Genomic DNA, 24,050 nt, shown 5'->3' on the forward strand with positions numbered 1-24,050 from the left:
TTCATGTTCATTGTTCTGTATTGTGCAAAGCATCTGGATGAGGGTAACAAGAATATGTGTAAAAAAAATTATAATTAATGAAACCAATCACTTGAAAAAAATAAATGTTATTTAATATGTAAATACAGACCTACCCGATGCAAATGTCTTGTTTTAATCGGACTCCACTTCAGTTTTGTCTCAGCTTCACATAGATACACATACACATAACTGTTTGAATGTTTTGGGTCAGTAAGATTTTTTTTAAAGAAATTAATACATTTATTCAGTGAGAAAGTGACTTAAGTGACTTTACTTAAGACTTTTTAAATTGTTACAAAAAAATCTATTTAAAAAAAAGATTGTTCTTTTAAATTCATCAAAGAAACCTGAAAAAAACAATCACCAGCACAACTGTTTTCAACATTGATAATAATAAGAAATGTTTCTTGAGCAGCAAATCAACATATTAGAATAATTTCTGGAAAATCATGTGACACTGAAGACAGGACTAATGATGCTTAAATTCAGCTTGACATCACAGGAATAGTTTACGTTAAATATTTGAAAATAGAAAACCATGATATTAAATTGTAATAATATTTCAAAATATTTTTGTTTTACTGTATTTTTGATCAAATAAATGCAGCTTTGGTAAGCAGAAGAGACTCAAAAACCAAAATAAAATAATAATAATAATAATAATAATAGTTTTTGAGTGAGAATATATACATAAATATACACATGGACAGCAGTCATTACTTAAATAATTGAGATTGTCCAATCAGAAGCGATAATCAAGTATTCCAGAGAGACATGTAATATTATGTACATATATTTATTTTATTAATTATTAAAAAGTATCTTTGAATGCATTTCATTTTAGCCAGTTAGAAAGGATGGGTGTTGAAAATGTTTATCAGCTTTCAGTTTGCGTTGCTGCTGTTGTAAACTGTTTCTTCCTGATATGCCATATAACGAATCAGTAAACATGCATGCGTTCAGCAGTAGTTTCAAATCTATTAAACATCTGACATTTCAGGTTAACTGAAGTACATTGCTTAACAAAGAATGATGGTTATACAGTTTCACATAATGACCCATTATTAGATAATAGGTAATTCAGGTAGAAGGCTATTTCTGGCAGAAAAAAATCAATGCAGTTCAAACATATGCCTGATATTTATCTCAGTACATCATTACTCCCATTGCTGATATTGCCTTTTATAGCAGAAGCACATTTAATGCTTCTGTATAGTCGTGTTCTTTATCCTCAGGGCTGTGGAGGGGTTTCCAACTCCACAGGGTTAAAGGGCTGCACTATGGCTCTTCCTGGACATATAATGCACCCACATCCTTTGCAGCACACCCGTCCCAATGACAGCAGCTCTCGCCGAAATTTGTTTGACATGAAAGCGTAGAGCAGCGGATTGGCTACAACCGAAGAGCTCGCTAGCAGCCGGGCGATAATGGCGAACTTGCGATGATGTGCGTGTGTACTACTACTGGTACCGATGAGCAAGAACATAAGGATGTAGGATGGCAACCAGCAGATGGTGAAGACTAAAACCAACAGGACCGACGTCTTTGTCACCCGGTTCTGGTAGCGCTCCATTTGCGGTGGGCTAACTTGCAGTCGTGTCCTTCGTAAGAAGCCATAGAGTTTGGTGTACATGATGATAATGATGACCAGAGGTAAAGCGAAGCCAATCAGGAACAGAATGGTACTGTAGACCAACTGGCTGAGGTCTGACAGAAAGGCAAAGCAGAGGATAGGCGTCGTTCTCAACTGCCGGAAAGCAAACTGAGGTGCTGCAAGAGCTATAGCTGGCACCCACATGAGAATCACTGAAACCTGCAGCCAGCGGCGCATTCTGAAACGATACGTCCAGTTGGGATACACCACAATCAGGTAGCGCGTTACCGCTAATGCAGCTAGAGTGAATACGCTCGCCGAGTTACAGGCCACTCCCAAGAAACTGATGACTTTGCACAGGATGCTGCTGAAGGGCCAGTAGCCCAGTGCTATAGCCGCGGTGTGGAAGGGCAGGCATATGAGCAGCAGCAGATCTGAGGCACTCAAGGCTAAAAGTAACGTATCTGTCCCTTGAATAGACTGGAGCCCATTCTTCCTCCTTCGTCCGGTCAGGACGTAGATGACCAATGAGTGTCCCACCAGCCCGATCACCATGACTATTGCATCCAGAGTTGGTGTCAAAATCCGTGTCAATTCCCACTCCAAATTCCCACAATCATCGCTAATATTCATATTGTCCCCTGCTAATCCTCTTGATATACACTATTTCAACATGAATTGATTACAATGAAGTGTAGATTGGCATACGTTGAAACTGAAGGTGAAGATTGCCATCTGCTTCGGGCTAATAATTAGCCCCTTTAAGGGTTAATAACTTCCTCACATGGCAAAGTATCATTGGAGTGTTTACTCCAAGAGATAAAGGCAGTCTCCTCCGGGGTGATTTTTAGTGTTTAGCATTAGCATTTAGTGATATTTCTTCCTGGGGAAGTTGAGAATTCATGTTAATGCTTTTTTCTTGTACAAAGAGACTTTACATTTCAGAATACTTTTTATTATTACAAGGTTTCAATTACACAAAGACTAAATCCAGAAGCTATTATTAGCTTTAGCAATAACCAAGCACATATTTAATGACTACAGTGCTACTATAGTTGAAAATAGAAATTGAGTTGGAAACAATTGAAAATGATTATATTATATTATATTATATTATATTATATTATATTTTATTATATTATATTATATTATATTATATTATAAACCTATTGGATTAAGTCATATCCTGATGACTTCTTATTGCTGTATGCTACCTGTGAAGGCAGCATTTTTCTTTTTCTTTTTTTCATCTTAAATTTATATTTGATCTTATTTCCGTTTCATTTCAATTAACAAAAACTATTTAGTTTTTGGCTACATTAAAATTTAACTACAATATTTTGTTTTCATTTACAGTACTAACACTGTTTCAAATGCAGCAAAAGACTTTATTAGGATTACAATAAACATCTTTATTTCATAATTTGTAATGTGAAAACACTTTCTCACATCTATTGATTATCTTTTATTTGAAATTATGGAAGGTGCTTACCTTACGGCAATCCATGATTGCTGTTTGCTTGTATTGATTGAGTGAAACCAGGCAACCTTACAAAATCTGATTCCCTGCATCTGTCAAAGGCTGCCAAATTACAAACAGTCAATTCTACTTGATTTTAAGTACCCATTGTGACTTTCCTCTTATGAACAATTAAATGACTCTTCAGATTCATTCCAATTCCTTTAGCTTGGCTGTTGCAGGACTTTGTCCTTCGTCTGCAAGGAACACAAGACAACTCTCCTCAGTTTGTCCTAATGCGAGATCTTCCTGACCTTCAAGTTCAAAGTAGAATGGGTAGTTGTTCAGATATCCATCATTTAAGATTTCGATTGTCAGGTTAACTGACCTTTTGTTAGTACATCATCGTTTCTGTGATGGTGACGTCTCACCTGTTAACTTAGAAGTGGGCGGTATCTATTGCGTAAGTATCTTGATGTTCTTCCTTTGGCATAAAGACTGATATGTTTTACAGGATCGTTATTGGTTTTTTAGCAAAAGTAAACAGTTTGGTTGAGTGTCCTTCCTGTTTTATGGGGGAGTAAATGCTGTCATAAAGCGGTCATTGGTGTGATGCAGATAGATGTTGCGGAGCCCCTCATGAGCTCATTAATTCTGTAGAGGGCGACTATTATTCACTGTGACTTTGACTCATTGAGACTCTTTCGACGGTGCTAACTGAAGCACATTGCACCGCATTGCTTTTCACCCGAGCGTTGTGTCCGAGACTCTTCCAGCAGTCCTCTCTTTGTGGAAGAACTAGTCACCGTGGTTAAAAAGATTCACCAAGGGAGGGGTCTTGTATGCACAGGCACCCATCCATGAAATGACCGGATGACACTAAGCCACTAAACACACAGAAGTACCAGTAACAAAGGCTATCTCACAGCCTGCTAAAAACCAACATGCGCACATATCATGGGATTTAACCGTTCACTGCGACAGGATAAGTAGTTTTAAAAGAGATGTTTTGGACTTGCAATGTGTTAACCATATTCATTTCCTCTTTGAAGGATATAATATGATATTAATCCTGTTTGAAGTCATTACCATCCTTTACAAGATGTTCAAATGCCTTTTTTTTTTTTTTTTTTTTTTTTTTCTTCCATGTGTCATTTTTAGCTTCTAGTGTCCTTCTGGATGCAGTAGAACTGCAGGGAACAGTTTGTTCAAACTAAATACAGTGCATCTGTGCAACTGTGCACAGAATTATAATTAAGAGAAACAGATTAAGTTGTTCTTGGATCAGAAACAAGCATTCAGAGCAGAATTCTCTAGATAATTCCTTTAGTCCAATTTTTTTTTTATTTCTTTCAACAGATGTAGGGTCAGTTGAAGGTTTGGCTTATCACCGTGGTTGGGACACACTTTACTGGACCAGCTATACCACCTCCACCATTACACGGCACACTGTGGACCAGAGTCGCACTGGAGCTTTTGATAGAGACACCGTGGTCACTATGTCCGGGGACGACCACCCCAGAGCCTTTGTTCTGGATGAATGTCAAGAGTATGAACCTTGTATATCAAATTTGCCATGATGCAATGTTTTAGTCATTCTACTGGGCTAGGAATCCCAAGAGTTTGAAGCATATGCAGTATGAACTATTTCCCTACTAAATACCAAGAACATTCAGATTTGTTTTGACTGTCAAAATAGTGTTCACATAATTAAATATAATAATTTATTTCTATTATATATTTAAAAACAAATACCAAAAACCTTCATATTTGTTTTGACTCCATAAGTGATGTTCATGTAATTAAAAATACAGTATTTATTTATATTAAATTTATTTTTTAATAAATTTAAGTTTGTGTAATAATTATGGAATGCTTTATTTAATAATATGTTATGTCATAATTTAATAGCTTTACTTTGCCATGTGGCAGCTTACAGTCCTTTTTTAATCAGATAAGTTGAAAACAAATCTTGTTGCTTTTGGTGTTAGTAGACCAGCACATATAAGTTTCCATCTTTAAATTCCATTTCCTCCTGTGCTCTTTCCTTCAGCCTGATGTTCTGGACTAACTGGAATGAACAGTCTCCCAGTATCATGCGAGCATCTCTTTCTGGAGCTAACGTCCTTGTTATCATCGGAAATAACATCCGCACCCCGAACGGACTGGCCATCGACCACCGTGCTGAGAAACTCTATTTCTCTGACGCCACATTTGACAAGATTGAGCGCTGCGAGTATGATGGCAGCCGGCGCTTTGTGAGTTCCTTTGTATTTATGTTATTTTTTAAATGTTTGGTCATGGGAAAGTGAGAGATGTTGTTCTTGACTTTTACCTGATAGATCATAACACTAACAGTGCATGTTCATACAATGAGTTCATAAGCTTAGTACATAGAGATCGCACACTACTGACATCATGTTTAATTTGCTTGCAAAATAAATTAATGTAAATAATATCTGTGTGCGTCTGTGTGATCAGGTGGTCCTAAAGAACGAGCCAGTGCATCCTTTCGGTTTGGCTGTGTATGGTGAATATATCTTCTGGACAGACTGGGTGCGCAGAGCTGTTCTCAGAGCTGATAAATACGGCAGAGATATGAAAGTCCTACGTGCTGACATTCCTCAACAGCCAATGGGCATCATCGCTGTGGCCAAAGACACCAATAGCTGTGAGTTTTGACCTGAAAACTGACTAATCCATGTGTTACAATCTACATAATTAGGATTTTTGGTAACACTTTGGTATGGGGAACACATAATATGTGCTTTATAAGCACTAATAAACAGCTGATATGCAAACTAATAAGCAACTCGTTACATACAGTCAAACCAAAAATTATTCAGATGCTAGATATAATTTTTTATTTTTTTTACTAGTGGGTGCAGGACACTATAGTTCATTTATGTAAGTGAGGACAGCAAAATAAATTAAACTGTGACATACCCAAAAATTCTTCATACAGTGACTACCAGTAAAATTGATAAAAATTTGGGACCAAATATTATTCAGACACTTTGACCTGACCATGTTTTGCTTAAGTGTTATCTGACATAATTAAGATTAATTTTTTCTGACACAGTTTAATTCTGAGATCTTGTCATATTTTATTACCTTTTTTTTTAAACTATAGTGAATCAACTGTAATAATGAATGAAATGTTCAAGGTGTCTGAATAAATTTTGTTTTGACTGTATATATACATACATACAAGTAGTAACCAAGTGTAACCATGCACTGATATAACAGTACATAGTAATAAATAGTATTAATGATTTTTAGTAATTGATTTTTAACGAATTTCTGAAAATGACAGGAACTGTGAACTTTTTTTTATATAATTATAAAATGGTTAGTTCCTGTCCTTGATTCTGATTGGTCAATAGCTGTGTTTTATTCACAATAAAACACGGCTATGACTGCTTCACCCAACGGTTCTGTGTATCACTACACAACACCCTTAGCAAACACTCTTAGCAATGTAAACTGAATGTTCTCAATTGATATTGTTCATTGAAGCTTACTGTATTATGTAGAAGAGTATTGTGAGAAAGAGATCGAGTGAGCGAGTTTATTACCTGCATTCAGATTTAGTATTTTCCTTGAGGTCAGTCCTGTGTTCATAATAAAAAATCTGTTTAAATGTCTGATGTATTATCTTGTCCTTTTAACAGTTAAGGGGTTTTCCCATAACTGACAGCGCTAGGCAAAGCATTTGTCAGTTACGTCTTGTTCAACAATTCAGTCTTTTCAATGTAAAAGTCTTCGCTACTGACTGACACACTCATAAAAACAGCCTTTGCTGCCATCTAATGGCGTAATAATGTAACATCTGTTGCTGTTCACGGTCAGGGACTATTTTTCCGGCGGAAGGAAGGCTTTTAGTAAGAGTTTACTTCATGAAAGTTGCATTGTTATATATTCTTGGCTTTAATATTTGTATTGTGTGGTAACTGTTTTATAAAAGCAATAAGGTACTCGAGGCTAGTGCTGTATCGTGAATAAGTCACATCTGAAGGGGTTGCAGGCACTCCGTTTCGCGTGACTTATTCACAATACAGCACAGCCTCTCGTACCTTGTTGCTTACATATATAATGATGATTTCACATATTGCCCAGCCCCAAAAATCATTTTAAGTTGGTCATTTTTGTTTGTGTGTCTATAGGTGAGTTTTCTCCATGCCTCACCAATAACGGAGGCTGTCAGGACCTGTGTCTGCTCACGTCAGAGGGACGAGTCAACTGTAGCTGCCGTGGAGAGCGCAAACTACTGGGAGACAACACTTGTGTTGGTGAGAGGGACAAACACAAAGCTAGTATCTAAATATAAGCCTGTTCTGAATATGCTCTATTAGTTTTCTGTAAGAAATGCAGTATAATACAAAAGTAATCTCTCTCTCAGCGGAGAACACAACCTGTAACAGCGTGGATGAGTTTGAGTGTGGAAACGGTGACTGTATCGACTACAGCTTTACCTGTGACAGTCAGGCCCACTGCAAAGACAAGTCTGATGAGAAGCAGTCCTACTGTGGTAAGCATGACACTGCCGCTCTATTCACTGGTTTGCAGTTTTAATAAGCATTTCCTGACCTGTACCCTGTTTACAATGCGCGATATTTAAAGTATTAATCAAGTATCGATCTCTCTCTTTTTCTGGTTGCAGTGAACCGCATGTGTAAGAAGGGCTACCGGCGCTGCATTAACGGACGCTGTATCAAACACAGCTCCTGGTGCGACGGCACTGATGACTGTGGAGATGGTTCAGACGAGCTGCCGTGCAACAGTATGTGACTGTCTGAAATAAATGGCGCGATTATGGGAAAGGAGAAATACATAATCTTTTTTCCTAGTTCCTCACTGTTTCCATCTCTGTTTCCTTCAGTGACTCTGTGCAGCGCTGCTGAGTTCCAGTGCAAAGACGGTTCCTGCATCACTAACTCTAGTCGCTGTAATCAGGTGGCGGACTGTGAGGACGCCAGTGATGAGATGAACTGCAGTAAGTATTAATCTAAAGAAATCTGGGCTGGTAACCAAAAGGTCACATGTTTGAACCCCACAGGTTGACTATTAATGGGAAATATTTGCTCACTGGAGTTAATTTTCAAGAGTATTTTTTAAACAACACTTACTTTTATTAGTAGTATATTATTATATATTTTTCAAATTGATTTGATTATTTGATTTCATATATGTGTATATATATCTAAATCTAAGGGCGTGTTCACACTTGTCACGTTTGGTTAGATTAAAACGAACCCTGGTGCGATTGCTCTGTTAGTGCGGCTCATTTGAACGTGTGAACGTTGCCATCCGAATCCTAGTTCGGATGTTTTTCTCATCATAGTTGCGAGTTTGCCCATCACAGGCATCAGACGCGCGTCTCCATGCAGCAGATTGTTTGTGTGTGTGGCGGAGGAATTCCCGCCACTGTTTTGACTCCTTTACACATTTTATAAGCCCAGCTGGCCAAAATACCATCATATGCAGGCTACGCTCACACAACAAGCGCATTTACCCTTAGCACACAGCATTGTTTTGGATGTTCGGTAAGTTCCGTCTCAAAATAGGCAATGCATCATAAAATCTGACCAATCAGGTTGTGAACGTATCCCTATGCCTTTAGGTTCGGTGATAAAATTGCCATTCTGAACGCTAATTGGACCAGGGGCCAGTTGCATAAACTTAGTCACTATATTAAGACTGTGTCTTAAGAACTAGTTTGACCAACTTGCAGTTAACCAAGGGGTAATCAAGGTTATTTTTCCAATTCAAATTACAGCAATCTACCTTTTTATGTAACAGACTTTAAAAAATTAGGACCACTCTTCAAGAAAAACATTAGTGTCTTAACTTTTAAGACTAGTCTAAGTGGTTTATGCAACCGGCCACAGGACTGAATGTTCTTTTCTTTTTTTTTTTTTTTGGTCCGGACCAAACGAACCAAACTGCAAGTGTGAACACACATAGTTATACATTTTCTTGCACACAAACAATCTTTTGGTATGTCCTCTTTCAGGCCCCACTGACTGCTCTAGTTACTATCTGCTTGGAGTGAAGGGCATGACCTTCGATAGGTGTGAGTTCACTACACTCTGCTACGCCCCCTCCTGGCGCTGTGATGGCTCCAATGACTGCGGAGACTTCTCAGATGAAAGAAACTGTCCGGGTTAGACACATCATACATCAGCTTGCACTGGCACATCCCCCTGTTCTCACAGCTAATGAAATATATGTGATCTTGCATATTAAGATCGACCTTTCACTTTCTTTCCCACAGAGAAAAGGAAGCAGAAATGTACAGTGAACTTCTTTGCGTGTCCGAGCGGCCGTTGTATTCCCATGAGCTGGACCTGTGACAAAGAGAATGACTGTGAGAATGGAGCAGATGAGTCTCACTGTGGTTAGTAAATATTTTTATAGATCTCTCTCACTTTTCTCAAGACACACTTGTTTTTTTTTTCTACATTTTTCTGTTGCAGTTTGTCAGATCTGTTCCAAATGTCACTTAATTTATCTTTGGTGTAGTTATTGTTTTCAAGACACTAAAAACAATAACACCAAGAGATTTTATCATAGCCATTGTCGGAATTTTTTATTTTTATTTTAATTATTTTAGAATTGTTGTCGTCAGAATTTTTATAATATAAAAATTAGAAAGTTATCATAAATCTTCTTCTTCTTATTGTCTAGTACCTCAATACTTATTTTGAAAACTAACCTTGTTTTTTTTTTTATAAAAAAGGTTACAACAAATTAATTTCTGACCCTGACCACATCTACACCTGAAAAATAAGTTTATCAAGAAAAAAGTTGATCATATTTAGATTTTTTTTGACAATAACAAGTTGTTTACTTGTGTTTTCTCAGATAAGTTCTGTGCATCAAATCAGTTTGAGTGTGGAAACCATCGTTGTATCTCCAAATCCTGGGTGTGTGACGGCACTGATGACTGTGGAGACGGCACTGATGAGGACAGCAAATGCAGTGAGTCACGTTACAACTTACATCCACAAACAAAGCTCTGACCTCAGATAAACCATGTTTATCCTCACTGCAAGATAATTTTTTTTTTTAATACGCCCTGGGTCGTAATTTTTACTTTTGGTCGTGGTTTTTGAGTTACCAACTGAAGAATTTGCACCACTGTAAAATTTGCTTGGATGCACCACGTTTGACGTCAACAAAACAATTGGAAGTGTTTGCCCTCTTTTAAAAGCTGCCCGTGTGATAACAAAACATTTAGAGTACCTCTGCTCTATTTAACTTTACCTTTATTTTTACTCTTTTTCACTTTATGTCAGCTGTAATGAATCTCAGTGTTAAGGCTGGATGAAGAAATGTGTAAGTAACACTGAGTTTATGTGTCTCTTCCAGAGACAAAGACTTGCAGTCCAGAAGCATTCCAATGTCCCGGCTCCCACATGTGTATTTCTCAGCGTTGGAAGTGTGACGGGGATAAGGACTGTCCTGATGGTGCAGATGAGGGCATCAAGGCGGGCTGTGGTGAGTTGCAAGAGGAATCGCTTATATTGGAACTTGCTTTATACCCTAAAAATTCTTTCTGTATTTCCTTCTATTTATCTCTTTATTCTTTCTCTCAAGCGTTCAATAAGACCTGTGATGACTCTGAATTCCAATGTCAGAATTATCAGTGTATTCCCAAAAACTTCATGTGTGATCATGACGTTGACTGCCGCGATGGCTCTGACGAGTCGCCCGAGTGTGGTAAGCATGTCTTTTAGTGTTCTGTTTTAATTATTGGTCACGCAGACTAATGAAGTGATCATGCAGTATGTTGATCACATTAAATGTTGTTTTCCCTTTCATAATAAAGAATATCCCACGTGTGGGCCGAACGATTTCCGCTGTGCTAATGGCCAGTGTTTGAAGCAGAAGAGCTGGGAGTGTGACGGAGAGTTTGACTGTAGGGACCAATCAGACGAAGCTCCCAAAAACCCACTTTGCACAGACCCAGGTTAGTATGGAAACCTTGAAGGACAAGGTGAAAAAAAAAAAAAAAAATCTCTTCCCCCCCCTGGCTGATTAAAAAATATATATATTAAAGTATATCAAGTATTTTAAAGTATAATTTAAATATTAAAAAAAAAAAAAAAATTTTAAAGTTATTTTTAATATTTTTTTCTTCTCTCATAAACTGTCCCTTACCAATTCCTTTTCTGGTACTAGATCTGTTTTTCTATGCCCTTCATCATAATATGTTCTTTTCTTTGAATGCAAACGTGTGTGAAATTGGAAAGTACAGGGTTATATTACAGTTGAATGTCTAACAATAAAAATCTGTGGTAATAAACAGGCTCTTGTGGGTTCTGGAAGTGTGCCAGGTGTGTAATGTAGTGTGCAAAAGGAGCTTAATGCTGTTCTTCATTAGAGCCACAGCTTCCTGTGGCAGAACTAATTCTGGATCGTTGAAGTGACTTTATGAATATCTGGTTATGGTTGACCTCTTACAGCACTGACGGAAGTACAAATGTTCCAAAAGTAGCATAGTTCTATTTGAAGTACCATGGAGTACCATGTAAATACAAACACCATGGGACATGAATATGGTAATCATTCACTACCATGGTATTTATCAGAGTGCCATAATATAACCATCTAATGTCCATCACTGAAATGTATGGGACCCAGAACAAAAACTTTATAGGTGGGCGTCCTCTTCCCCAGGCCCAAATGAGAACTTTTGTGCTAATTGTTATTTTGTTTGTGTCCATAGAGAGGCGCTGTAATGACACTTCCTTCCTGTGTGCCAATGGCAAGTGTGTGAACGAGACATTGCTGTGTGATGGTAACGATGAGTGTGGTGACGGCTCTGATGAACACAACTGCTTCATCAATGAATGTCTCAACAGTAAGCTGAGCGGCTGCTCACAGCTCTGTGAAGATCTCAAGATCGGCTTTAAGGTATGTGTTTTTAAACGCAGTACTTGTGTGAATTAATAGTTGGACATAACAGTGAAGACATGACATACCTCTTGCCCGGCCCCCCACAGTGCCGGTGTCATCCAGGTTTCCGTCTGAAGCAAGATGGAAAGACGTGTGTGGATGTGGATGAGTGCACCACCACATATCCCTGTGCTCAGCGTTGCATCAACACACACGGCAGCTTCCACTGCCTCTGTGTCGATGGCTTTGAGACGCGTCCTGATGACCCCACCAGCTGCAAATCCACATCTGGTGAGCCTCTCCCCATGTTCTCTTACGTTCTGCTCGTTACCAAAACAGCTATGGAAGTGTTTCTTTCTCAGAGTAAAAAGTCAAAAAGGTAATTGTAAAAAAACAGTAATTGTAAAATAACAGTAATGTACATATACATATACTATAATATATATATATATATATATATATATATATACATACATACATACAAACCCGATTCCAAAAAAGTTGGGACACTGTACAAATAATAAAAAAGGAATGCAATAATTTACAAATCTCATAAACTTATATTTTATTCACAATAGAATATTGATAACATATCAAATGTTGAAAGTGAGACATTTTGAAATGTCATGCCAAATATTGGCTCATTTTGGATTTCATGAGAGCTACACATTCCAAAAAAGTTGGGACAGGTAGCAATAAGAGGCCGGAAAAGTTAAATGTACATTTAAGGAACAGCTGGAGGACCAATTTGCAACTTATTAGGTCAATTGGCAACATGATTGGGTATAAAAAGAGCCTCTCAGAGTGGCAGTGTCTCTCAGAAGTCAAGATGGGCAGAGGATCACCAATTCCCCCAATGCTGCGGCGAAAAATAGTGGAGTAATATCAGAAAGGAGTTTCTCAGAGAAAAATTGCAAAGAGTTTGAAGTTATCATCATCTACAGTGCATAATATCATCCAAAGATTCAGAGAATCTGAAACAATCTCTGTGCGTAAGGGCCAAGGCCGGAAAACCATACTGCCCGTGATCTTCAGGCCCTTAGACGGCACTGCATCACATACAGGAATGCTACTGTAATTGAAATCACAACATGGGCTCAGGAATACTTCCAGAAAACATTGTCGGTGAACACAATCCACCGTGCCATTCGCCGTTGCCGGCTAAAACTCTATAGGTCAAAAAAGAAGCCATATCTAAACATGATCCAGAAGCGCAGGCGTTTTCTCTGGGCCAAGGCTCATTTAAAATGGACTGTGGCAAAGTGGAAAACTGTTCTGTGGTCAGACGAATCAAAATTTGAAGTTCTTTTTGGAAAACTGGGACGCCATGTCATCCGGACTAAAGAGGACAAGGACAACCCAAGTTGTTATCAGCGCTCAGTTCAGAAGCCTACATCTCTGATGGTATGGGGTTGCATGAGTGCGTGTGGCATGGGCAGCTTACACATCTGGAAAGGCACCATCAATGCTGAAAGGTAGATCCAAGTTCTAGAACAACATATGCTCCCATCCAGACATCGTCTCTTTCAGGGAAGACCTTGCATTTTCCAACATGACAATGCCAGACCACATACTGCATCAATTACAACATCATGGCTGCGTAGAAGAAGGATCTTGGTACTGAAATGGCCAGCCTGCAGTCCAGATCTTTCACCCATAGAAAACATTTGCCGCATCATAAAGAGGAAGATGCGACAAAGAAGACCTAAGACAGTTGAGCAACTAGAAGCCTGTATTAGACAAGAATGGGACAACATTCCTATTCCTAAACTTGAGCAACTTGTCTCCTCAGTCCCCAGACGTTTGCAGACTGTTATAAAAAGAAGAGTGGATGCCACACAGTGGTAAACATGGCCTTGTCCCAACTTTTTTGAGATGTGTTGATGCCATGAAATTTAAAATCAAATCATTTTTCCCTTAAAATGATACATTTTCTCAGTTTAAACATTTGATGTGTCATCTATGTTGTATTCTGAATAAAATATTGAAATTTGAAACTTCCACATCATTGCATTCCTTTTTTATTCACAATTTGTACAGTGTCCCAACTTTTTGGAATCGGGTTTGTATATATATGTATGTATATATGATTTCAACTTTGTTTATATATGTTTTAGTGCTGTCAAATTGATTAATCGTGATTAATCGCATCTAACATAAGTTTGTTTACATAATGTGTGTATGTATATTATTATATTTATATATATATATATATATATATATATATGTATATATATATATATATATATAATATGTCTGTGTATGAATATACATACACAGAGTGTGTGTGTGTGTATATATATATATATATATATATATATATATATATATATATACATACACAGTGTGTGTATATATATATATATATATATATATATATATATATATATATATATATATATATATATATATATATATATACATACACAGTGTGTGTGTGTATATATATATATACACACACACACATACATTATGTAAACACAAATTGTTAGATGCGATTAATCGTAATTAATTGATTTGACAGCTCTTCTGTCTGTACTTCTATCTGTACTTTATTGGAGTATTTTTATTTTGGGAAACTTTTACTTCACTACATTCCAAAGCATAATATCATACTTTTTACTCCACTACATTTCATAAAAATGTCATTCCTCAAGTACTTTTACTCAAGTACTTGATCTGTGTAATTCATCCACCACTGCTATTTAGATCACATTTATGATATACAGTTAGAGTTGCATAATACATTTACATTGCTAGATGTCACATTTTGGTCACATTTTCAGATATAAAGTTACAATAATGAAAAACCAAATCACAATTACTTTATTTTATATATTTATATATATTATGAGATTCAAAGATGCAGTTATGAGAAATAAAGTCAAATTTTTTCCCCAAACCAGACAATGCTAGTTAGAATGTTTATTCAGTAATTTCTGTTTCAAAGTCTGCTTGAACTATAAGATTGTTGCTTAAATTTCAGAGGAGGAACCATTCCTTATCTTTGCGAACCGTTATTACCTGCGAAAACTCAACTTGGATGGCTCTAACTACACATTGATTAAACAGGTGAGGTAGCTGTCAATCTAAAAGGCCAACGAGTTTATTTGTAGATGTATTGTATCTTTCTAACGGTTACTATTTCATGTGTTAACAGGGGCTCAATAACGCAGTGGCTCTGGACTATCATTACGCAGAGCAGATGATCTACTGGACAGACGTGACCACACAAGGCAGCATGATCCGTCGCATGAACATCAACGGCAGTAACGTGCAGGTCCGTGTAGTTCTAGAGCCTGCGTATTGATAAACAGAATTCAACCTCTGACAGATTTCTTCACCTATGTCATCTTGTTCTGATTGGCCGATGAGCTTGTTTGTGACTCATTTGGTTGGCTGTTGGATAGGTGCTGCACAGAACCTCTCTGAGCAACCCTGACGGTCTCGCCGTGGACTGGGTTGGGGGAAACCTGTACTGGTGTGATAAGGGCAGAGACACAATTGAGGTATCCAAGCTAAACGGAGCTTACAGAAGTGTGCTGGTCAACAGCGGCCTGCGGGAGCCTAGAGCTGTGGCTGTGGATGTGAGGAATGGGTGAGAGTCTAAACAGTTCCTGATAAGTTCTTACATTATGTATTATATAAGACACTGACTATATCCTGATTAATTAGTCAAATGAACTTGAATTAATCACATTTCAGAATTTGCAGAGAAAAGCCTCCAAATGATTTTTTTTTTTTTTTTTTTTTTTTTCTCATTTCCAGGTATCTGTATTGGTCAGACTGGGGTGACGTGCCACATATTGGCCGCATCGGCATGGATGGCACAGATCGTCACATCATCATTCAGGATAAGATCACATGGCCTAACGGCTTGACACTAGATTTTATTAATGACCGCATCTACTGGGCAGACGCTCGTGAAGACTACATTGCTTTTGCCAGCCTGGACGGATCCAACAGACACATTGGTGAATACAATGACACCCATACTTTGCTTATGATGTCATTTTTCTTCATGCAATTAGTTTAGACAAAGAACTGACCCAGCCTTCATGTTAGCCAATAAATGACATCACAGACGCGCCATATTATGTAATATTACAGTCGATCTATTGTTTTTGAGACTGCTTTGTACAATAATGTGGCAGTGAGGAAAGATTTTGTTTCCATATGAATTCTTCACATTCAGGAAGCTGACATCCTCACATTTATGCTGCCAAAGTCAGGCAGTGCATGAAATTAAGATATTATAATATCTTATAAAGATAATATAATATTATGTTCCTATACATATATGGATCAAAATAAGTTGGATTTGTTGTTTTTGCGCTTTTACACAATATTTATTTACTAAAGATTTACACAAACTTTAACCACCATTTTTAAATTTAAATATTATCTTATTTATTAAATTTTTTAAAATGTATTAATTTAATTAATTAATTTTTTGTCCTGTTCAGTACTGACATGGTTTTAAAATCAAAGATAAAAATTTAAATATTTGGCCATATATTTTGTCTGTCACTCAATCTTCATCTCTGTAGTGACTTTACTTTTCTGCTGATGTAACCAAGACCATGAAAATTTAACCAATCATATTATAGACTGCTTTTCATGATCCAATCAAATCTAATGGATAAAATCAAGTCTCACTCCCATCATTCTGTTTGTTGCCTCTGTGTTCTCTTCCCCACAGTGCTGAATCATGACATCCCTCACATCTTTGCCATGACTCTGTTTGAGGAGTACATCTACTGGACCGACTGGGAGACCAAGTCCATCAACAGAGCTCACAAAACACTGGGCACCAACAAAACCATGTTGATCAGCACTCTGCACAGACCCATGGACATACACATCTATCATCCCTCCAGACAACCTGAGGGTGAGAAGATAAACACATGCTGTTAATGGAAATGTTCCTGCAGTATTTGATGTGGTTTCTAAGTGTTCTCCTCTCTGATGCTCTGATTGCAGTGTCAGGTCACCCGTGTCAGGAGGATAATGGTGGCTGCAGTAACCTGTGTTTGCTCTCTCCTGGAGGAGGCTACAAGTGTGCCTGTCCCACCAACTTCTATCTGGCTGCTGATGGAAAACAGTGCCTGTCCAACTGTACTGCCAGCCAGGTGTTTTACTTTACTTGTGATTTCCATTATTCTCAGTGGTGCTTCTTATTAGATTCTCTTCATGAGATTTGTTTCTACTTTATGGCAGTGTTTATTGTACAACAGGCAAAACTCTAAGCAAAATTAAGCAAAATATATATATTTTTTCTTTTGATTTTAAAGTGAAATATGAGCTGGACATGTTCTTGTCAAGAATCACAGTCTTCTAACTGTTTATACTTCTCTCTCTCCTTCTCTGACCATAGTTTGTCTGCAAGAATGATAAGTGCATTCCTTTCTGGTGGAAGTGTGATACTGAAGATGACTGCGGAGACCGCTCGGATGAGCCTGCTGATTGTCGTAAGTATCAGCTCTTTAACTGACGAGAGAGATTCGCCATGGCCACTTTCAGTCGTACATAACATCCTCATGCTCTATGTTCTTGGGTTTTAGCTGAGTTTAAATGCAGACCAGGCCAGTTCCAGTGTGGCACGGGTCTCTGCACCAATCCAGCTTACATCTGTGATGGAGACAATGACTGCCAGGACAACTCTGATGAAGCCAACTGTGGTATGATGTCCAATCAATTGTGTAGAATTGAATTCAATGATCTAATTCAAGTGTTTAGGTCATTTGCTTAATGAAAACTCATTTTGTCCATGTTCAGACATCCATGTTTGCCTGCCCAGTCAGTTTAAGTGCTCGCATCCAAGTCGCTGTATCCCTGGAATCTTGCGCTGTAACGGTCAGAACAACTGCGGCCAGGGAGAAGATGAGAAGGACTGTCGTACGTCTGCTCTTATGTCTCTCATTGATTGAATCTGAATGTTTTGATTTTCACCAGTGTTTAATCTATACTATGTGTGAGGCTGTTTTATGAAGAGCTGATAGGCTGAGTGTCGTGTTCTCTTGTAGCTGAGGTGACCTGTGCTCCTAACCAGTTCCAGTGTGCCATCACTAAACGCTGTATACCACGAGTCTGGGTGTGCGATAGAGACTACGACTGCGTTGATGAATCTGACGAACCAGCCAACTGCAGTAAGGAAATAAAGCTAACAAAAATACAGACTTATAAAGCCACTTTTTATCTTAAAGGAATAGCTCACACAAAAATGAAAATTCCGTCATCATTTTCTCACCATCCTGTTATTCCAAATCCATAAGACTTATATTCCTCTTCGAAACACAAATGAAGATATTTTAATAAAATCTGAGAGATTTCTGTCGCTTGAAAGTCTATTTGTCCAAAACTGATGCTTCAAAAAGTAATTTAAGCTTTTATTCACATATAATTCTCTGGCAAATATCAATATAACAAACATGTATTATTTTTACTATTTTGGTCAATTAATTGAACATCATGTAAATAATTTGACACCCTTTTTTTTAATCAGCTGACAATCTATACTGCTTTTAATATCTTCAGACAGTTTTATTCAGAAAGGTCTCTAAAGGATGTATTTAGTAAAATGTCAACAGAAAAAGATAAATTTATGTATGTAAATTATTTATCCTGTTTGTCTATGCCTGATATCCTTTTAAATATATTTATTAATTTGTTTATTTGCCTATTTTAACTGATTTTATCTTGTTTTGGCATGAGAATAGCCTTATATGCTGGTATGGCATAAACAACCAAATAAATAAATATAATTAATAATGGACTGACAGTCCTAATTAAAGCTGTTTCTGTTTTCTACAGCTCAAATGAAGTGCGGTGTGGACGAGTTCCGCTGTAAGGACTCAGGCCGCTGTATCCCATCTCGCTGGACGTGTGATGGAGAGGACGACTGTGGCGACGCCTCAGATGAGCCCAAAGAGGAGTGCGGTACGACTGGTCATCGCTTCATTTGCTCCATTTATACCTTTTATTAATTTAAAAATGTTGATTACTCAGTGTGTAAAGTGATTCATTTTATTCACACCATTTTATTTATTTCTTGAGTTAGATGAGAGAACATGTGAGCCATACCAATTCCGCTGCAAGAACAACCGCTGTGTGCCGGGCCGCTGGCAGTGTGACTATGACAATGACTGTGGCGATAACTCAGATGAGGAAAAGTGCGGTATGTATTTCAGCTGACAGTGACCTTAGTGTTGACACACGCCTGACACTGCTTGTACACGCGCAGCAATTTATAGGACTGAATCTAGTGTTTTATTATTATTTGTGACCATCACACATGTCTGTGGGAGGCATTGTGGGTATTTTGTCATATGTCATGGCTCACTCACGTTGCTCACTGATGCATCTCACTTCATGTTGTTTCTATTCTTCATTTCACACTGACCCATTGGCTTGACTCAGAGGTAGGTCTCTCCTCCCTCCAAACCACCTATTCCAGCCTCTCCTTCCTTCTCCTCTCTCTTCTCATCTCCCCATGATTCCATGTGTGTTTGTGACAGAAGTGCCCAATTGCAGCATCTGCCCCCTAGTGGAGAAATGGTAGAGTTCTTTTTCCTCCTTCAAACTGAATAGTGAAGCTTTTAGCAGTGAACATTTGTGTTTATAAGCTCACATCTTTTGAGGTTTGGGTTTGTTTTGAGCAAGTTAGCAGGGTTCTCATGGTCATTAAAAAAAACCTGTAAATATCTTACAATTATACAAGACATGCAAATTAATAAAATCTTAAAGTCATAGAAAATTCTAGAAATTGCTCTTTTGTAGTCCCCCCCACCCAGTACTCACAAATGACTGGAAAATTTGTGTAAATTGATCATCAGGTGTGGGAACCCTAAATGTGTTTGTGTATTTTCTCACTCTCTAAGCTGACCTGTTGCCCTTCTCTTGAAATGTGTCCCTTTCTTTCCTCCTATGTTTTCCTTATAGTCATTGTAGTGTTTGCACTCTATGTATTTCTTCAATATTAAGTTTTTTTAAAATCTTTTTCTCTCTCCCTATCAGTGCCGCGTCAGTGCTCTGAGAGCGAGTTTGCCTGCAGTAATGGCCGTTGTATTGCTGGGAGGTGGAAGTGTGATGGAGATCATGACTGTTCAGATGGATCTGATGAGGTTTGATTTTTAAAAACCTTTAGATCTAGGTTTATGCTTAAATGCTTGAAATGTGTCTTGTAGATAAATATACAGCATGCACACATAATAATTCCTTTGCAAAGGTATTTTAATTTAAATGCTTGAATGTGCAAGCATGAATTGGGGAATGAAGAAGTGTTTAGCATATTTGTGGCCAATTAGAAGATATATAGACCTATAAGAACTATAATATAGCTTTGGTTTGTTTAAATTTGTTTGTGTGGTCACTACATATGTCCATATGTCCACACAGCACATATATTATTTAATTTTTTATGTGTCTCTCAGCACGGCTGTGATCTGAAGTGTGAGGAGGATCAGTTCCAGTGTAAGAACGGTCACTGTATCCCGCTCCGCTGGCGTTGTGACGCAGATGCTGACTGCATTGATGGCAGTGATGAAGAGAGTTGTGACATTTCTGGTGAGTATGCACATGTCTGTTTCTTTCTAAAATGGGCTTATTTATGTGTCGTGTCCAGGGAGGATTTATCTCACATTTCTCCTTCTTCTGCTATCTTCTCTCTCAGTGGCACGGCACTGCCCCCAGGATGAGTTCCAGTGTAATAACACTCTGTGTAAACCACTGTCCTGGAAGTGTGATGGGGAGGATGACTGTGGCGATAACTCTGATGAGAACCCTGAGGAGTGCAGTAAGAATACACACACATACTGTTGAATTGTAATAAAAAATGATCAGTGTCCCTGACAAATATTTAAAGGTACACTGTAACTTTTTTGTTCAAAATTAACAAATTTTTAATACAATAAAGTCAATACATCAGTCCTCCTTCCAAAATTTTTTTTGTCTTACCCTGATGAACTATGGTAAGCCTATTATAAGTGTTTATATTTCGGACCTGACGGGATGGTTTTCACGAGAAATTGCGTACATGCGTCATTAGCTCATGCAGGTCTTGTCATATCCGTAAATAGAGAAAAGAACCTCCAGAGAATCACTCGTTTTTTTGGGGTTTTTTTTTTAAAAATGGCAAACAGAGGAGAGTCTGCTGGCAAAAAGAGAACGCGACAGAGCTTGTAATAAAATGAGAATCAACATTGGCTTGGCTTTTCGGAGATGGCTAGAACTGAGGGATATGAAATGTTGTAAAAGGGATGTGGCGATGGCGTTTTTTTACCCAAAAGGTGAGGTATTTTATTGAACAGATGCCTTTCCATCTAAACTGGTTATATCTCCTAAAGGGTTAGTTCACCCAAAAATGAAAATTCTGTCATTAATTACTCGCCCTCATGTCGTTCCACACCCGTAAGACCTTCGTTCATCTTCTGAACACAACTTTCAAGATCCAGAAAGGTACTAAACACATCATTAAAGTAGTCTTTTTGAATACGTTTTGTGCGCAAAAACAAAAATAACAAATTTATTCAACAATATCTTCTCTTCTGTGTCAATCTCATACGCTGTTTACGTTCAGAGCTTCCAGGTTCTACGTCAGAACGCAGACTCAGTATTGGACAACACTGTTCACGTGAGCAGCACGGCGCATGAGTGTGATGCTGACGCAGGAGCCGGCCAATAATGAGTTGTAATGAGCTGGAAGCGCTGAACGATGACCATATTCATCTGCACAGTCACTTAGAGCCAAAGCACTACCAAAACAATGTTCTTCCTCAAAATGCATGCAGTTTTGTTTAACTGCTAGAGGCCCAAAAGTTACATAGTGTACCTTTAAGATACATTTGCAGTGTTTTTGTTGTCCATAAATAGAGAAAAAAAACATTCTTGCACAGTAAGCTCAGACTGAAATCTTCCTTTCTGTAATTCAGGAAACTTCCAGTGCCCACCCACTAGAAATTTCCGTTGTCTGAATAATCGTGTCTGTCTCTGGAGTGGTAAGCGCTGCGATGGTGTGGACAACTGTGGGGACAATTCAGATGAGACTAACTGTGGTGAGTCTTCTGCTCCAACATGCATCAATGATTTTATATCAGAGTCAGTGAGCGTATGTTTTCATGACCTGTGTGACATGGTTCATGTTCATACAGGAGACCACACATCCACATGCGATAAAGACCAGTTCAAGTGCAGCAATGGCAAATGCATCAGCGCAAACCTGCGGTGCAACTTCTTCAACGACTGTGAAGATTACGGCTCAGATGAGATCGGCTGCAAGACAGGTGAGGTGATGGTTCCCAGGGTCAAGAAAAACCGTAGCAAGGAATTTTGAAATAATAAAATATTTCTAGGCAAAATCAGGAACATTCAGACAATCCTAAAATGTATTGAAATTTTCTATAGTGAATGTTTTATTCTCTACACACACACACACACACACATATTGGCAGTGGAAAGGGGTCAGCATGGGCACCCTGACTGGTCTGTAGCTATGCAGCTCCATACACAACAAACTGCGATGCACTGTGTATTCTGACTCCTTTCTATCCGAACCAGCATTAACTTCTTGAGCAATTTGAGCTACAGTAGCTCGTCTGTTGGATCGGACCACACGGGCCAGCCTTCGCTCCCTACGTGCATCAATGAGCCTTGTCCGCCCATGACCCTGTCGCCGGTTCACCACTGTTCCTTCCTTAGACCACTTTTGATAGATACTGACCACTGCAGACTGAGAACACCCCACAAGAGCTGCAGTTTTGGAGATGCTCTGACCCAGTCGTCTAGCCATCACAATTTGGCCCTTGTCAAACTCATTAAAATCCTTACACTTGTCCATTTTTCCTGCTTCTAACACATCTACTTTGAGGACAAAATGTTCGCTTGCTGCCTAATATATCCCACCCACTAACAGGTGCCGTGATGAAGAGAAAATCACTGTTATTCACTTCACCTGGTCATAATGTTATGCCTGATCAGTGTATATAATGTATAGTTACACAAATTAATATATTATTACGCAATTATGTGTGTATATATACATATATATATGTGTGTGTATGTTTCAATTAATATATATCAAATATATTATCAAAAAATCATAAATCACTGATAAAGAGAGAAATGCATTCATTGTATAGAATACATTTATATCAAATACACAGTCAGTGAAATGAACTATTTTTGAGTATTTTTTAATCAACACATTCACCATCTAATAGTTTGTCATTTTGTGTCAATCTTAGTGGTTAAAATCAGCTTTAATTTAAGAATTTGACATTGAAAAGCAGGGATGCACCGATACCATTTTTTTTAAGGACCGAGTACGAGTACCGATACTTTTTTTTTCTAGTACTCGCCGATACCGATGCCTATACATTTATTAATTTCTCTCTCTCTCTCTCTCTCTCTCTCTCTCTCTCTCTCTCTCTTAATACAACAAATACTATAGAGATACAAATTAAATAAACTTGTTTTTCAGATACAGTAGGTTTATTGACCATGTATACATTTATTTAACATCTTTTGTTGTTTTATTAACATTAATGACAAATATAGGCTACGGTCCCTTTAAGACCGAATCCATGGATACTCACACATATCCTGTTTTCACCCAAATGTTTACGTCCACTTAACAGCCATAACCGACTGTATTTACGTGAGATACTCCGTGAGATATTTTGACAACTACAGTATGTGTGCATTTGACCATTCAGGCGCAAGGAGAACTGATCGCGCGCTGTCTGAGAGAACTGGGATCGCGCGCAAGAAAGAGAGAGCGCGCACGCGAGAGAAAGCGCTTCTGGTCATTCAGCGCGATTCCGCCTATCCCGCCTTCACTAATCGATAACGAATTGTGATTGAAAGCATGCAGTTCGCAATGTGTAGGTTGTCATAATTAATTTTGAAGTTTCCACATCCCTGAGGCTGACATTGTTTCTGCTGCTGCCGCCGGTGTCTCTGTCGGCCTTTGGTATCAGGGGTATTTTTACGATTACGAGTACAAGTACACGAGCTTGGTATTGGTGCATCCCTATTGAAAATGGCTTTTAATTTAAGTGTTATTTTATCTATTAT

At 38.1% G+C, this 24,050-nt stretch overlaps 2 protein-coding genes across 2 annotated transcripts in view; one reads left to right on the forward strand and one right to left on the reverse strand.

Annotated features, from left to right (window-relative positions):
- The window catches only part of lrp1ab (low density lipoprotein receptor-related protein 1Ab), a 116,659-nt gene that overhangs the window by 82,565 nt on the left and 10,044 nt on the right, over positions 1-24,050 (forward strand). Inside the window, exons 42-73 of the mRNA XM_051879885.1 lie at positions 4,434-4,623; positions 5,128-5,332; positions 5,556-5,745; positions 7,241-7,366; positions 7,477-7,605; positions 7,738-7,857; positions 7,957-8,070; positions 9,091-9,240; positions 9,352-9,474; positions 9,942-10,058; positions 10,449-10,577; positions 10,677-10,799; positions 10,909-11,049; positions 11,809-11,996; positions 12,086-12,269; positions 14,965-15,050; positions 15,139-15,258; positions 15,389-15,576; positions 15,747-15,952; positions 16,681-16,869; positions 16,962-17,110; positions 17,356-17,449; positions 17,543-17,659; positions 17,757-17,876; positions 18,005-18,127; positions 18,792-18,917; positions 19,039-19,155; positions 19,995-20,101; positions 20,411-20,543; positions 20,650-20,772; positions 21,908-22,030; positions 22,127-22,258. Of these exons, the coding sequence (XP_051735845.1) occupies positions 4,434-4,623; positions 5,128-5,332; positions 5,556-5,745; positions 7,241-7,366; positions 7,477-7,605; positions 7,738-7,857; positions 7,957-8,070; positions 9,091-9,240; positions 9,352-9,474; positions 9,942-10,058; positions 10,449-10,577; positions 10,677-10,799; positions 10,909-11,049; positions 11,809-11,996; positions 12,086-12,269; positions 14,965-15,050; positions 15,139-15,258; positions 15,389-15,576; positions 15,747-15,952; positions 16,681-16,869; positions 16,962-17,110; positions 17,356-17,449; positions 17,543-17,659; positions 17,757-17,876; positions 18,005-18,127; positions 18,792-18,917; positions 19,039-19,155; positions 19,995-20,101; positions 20,411-20,543; positions 20,650-20,772; positions 21,908-22,030; positions 22,127-22,258 (4,482 nt within the window). The remainder of the gene's footprint in view (positions 1-4,433; positions 4,624-5,127; positions 5,333-5,555; positions 5,746-7,240; positions 7,367-7,476; positions 7,606-7,737; positions 7,858-7,956; positions 8,071-9,090; positions 9,241-9,351; positions 9,475-9,941; positions 10,059-10,448; positions 10,578-10,676; positions 10,800-10,908; positions 11,050-11,808; positions 11,997-12,085; positions 12,270-14,964; positions 15,051-15,138; positions 15,259-15,388; positions 15,577-15,746; positions 15,953-16,680; positions 16,870-16,961; positions 17,111-17,355; positions 17,450-17,542; positions 17,660-17,756; positions 17,877-18,004; positions 18,128-18,791; positions 18,918-19,038; positions 19,156-19,994; positions 20,102-20,410; positions 20,544-20,649; positions 20,773-21,907; positions 22,031-22,126; positions 22,259-24,050) is intronic.
- On the reverse strand, positions 887-8,005 carry LOC127504864 (somatostatin receptor type 4-like). The gene is made up of 2 exons (XM_051879990.1): positions 7,939-8,005; positions 887-2,214 (listed from the first exon to the last, which is right to left on the reverse strand). Exons 1-2 carry the CDS (start codon positions 8,003-8,005, stop codon positions 1,253-1,255), a joined length of 1,029 nt encoding a protein of 342 aa, XP_051735950.1. The 3' UTR covers positions 887-1,252.

The sequence above is a fragment of the Ctenopharyngodon idella genome, chromosome 22, assembly GCF_019924925.1.
Source record: "Ctenopharyngodon idella isolate HZGC_01 chromosome 22, HZGC01, whole genome shotgun sequence".
Lineage (NCBI taxonomy): Eukaryota > Metazoa > Chordata > Actinopteri > Cypriniformes > Xenocyprididae > Ctenopharyngodon > Ctenopharyngodon idella.

What these genes read in the sequence shown, in the direction of transcription:
- LOC127504864 (XM_051879990.1), bottom strand. Translation starts at nt 8,005, where the DNA reads ATGCAGGAACCGTCTTTGCACTGGAACTCAGCAGCGCTGCACAGAGTC. An exon ending in CACTGAAGGAAACAGAGATG is followed by an intron (nt 2,215 to 7,938) that starts GAAACAGTGAGG and finishes GGAATTTGGAGT; the next exon opens with GGGAATTGACACGGATTTTG.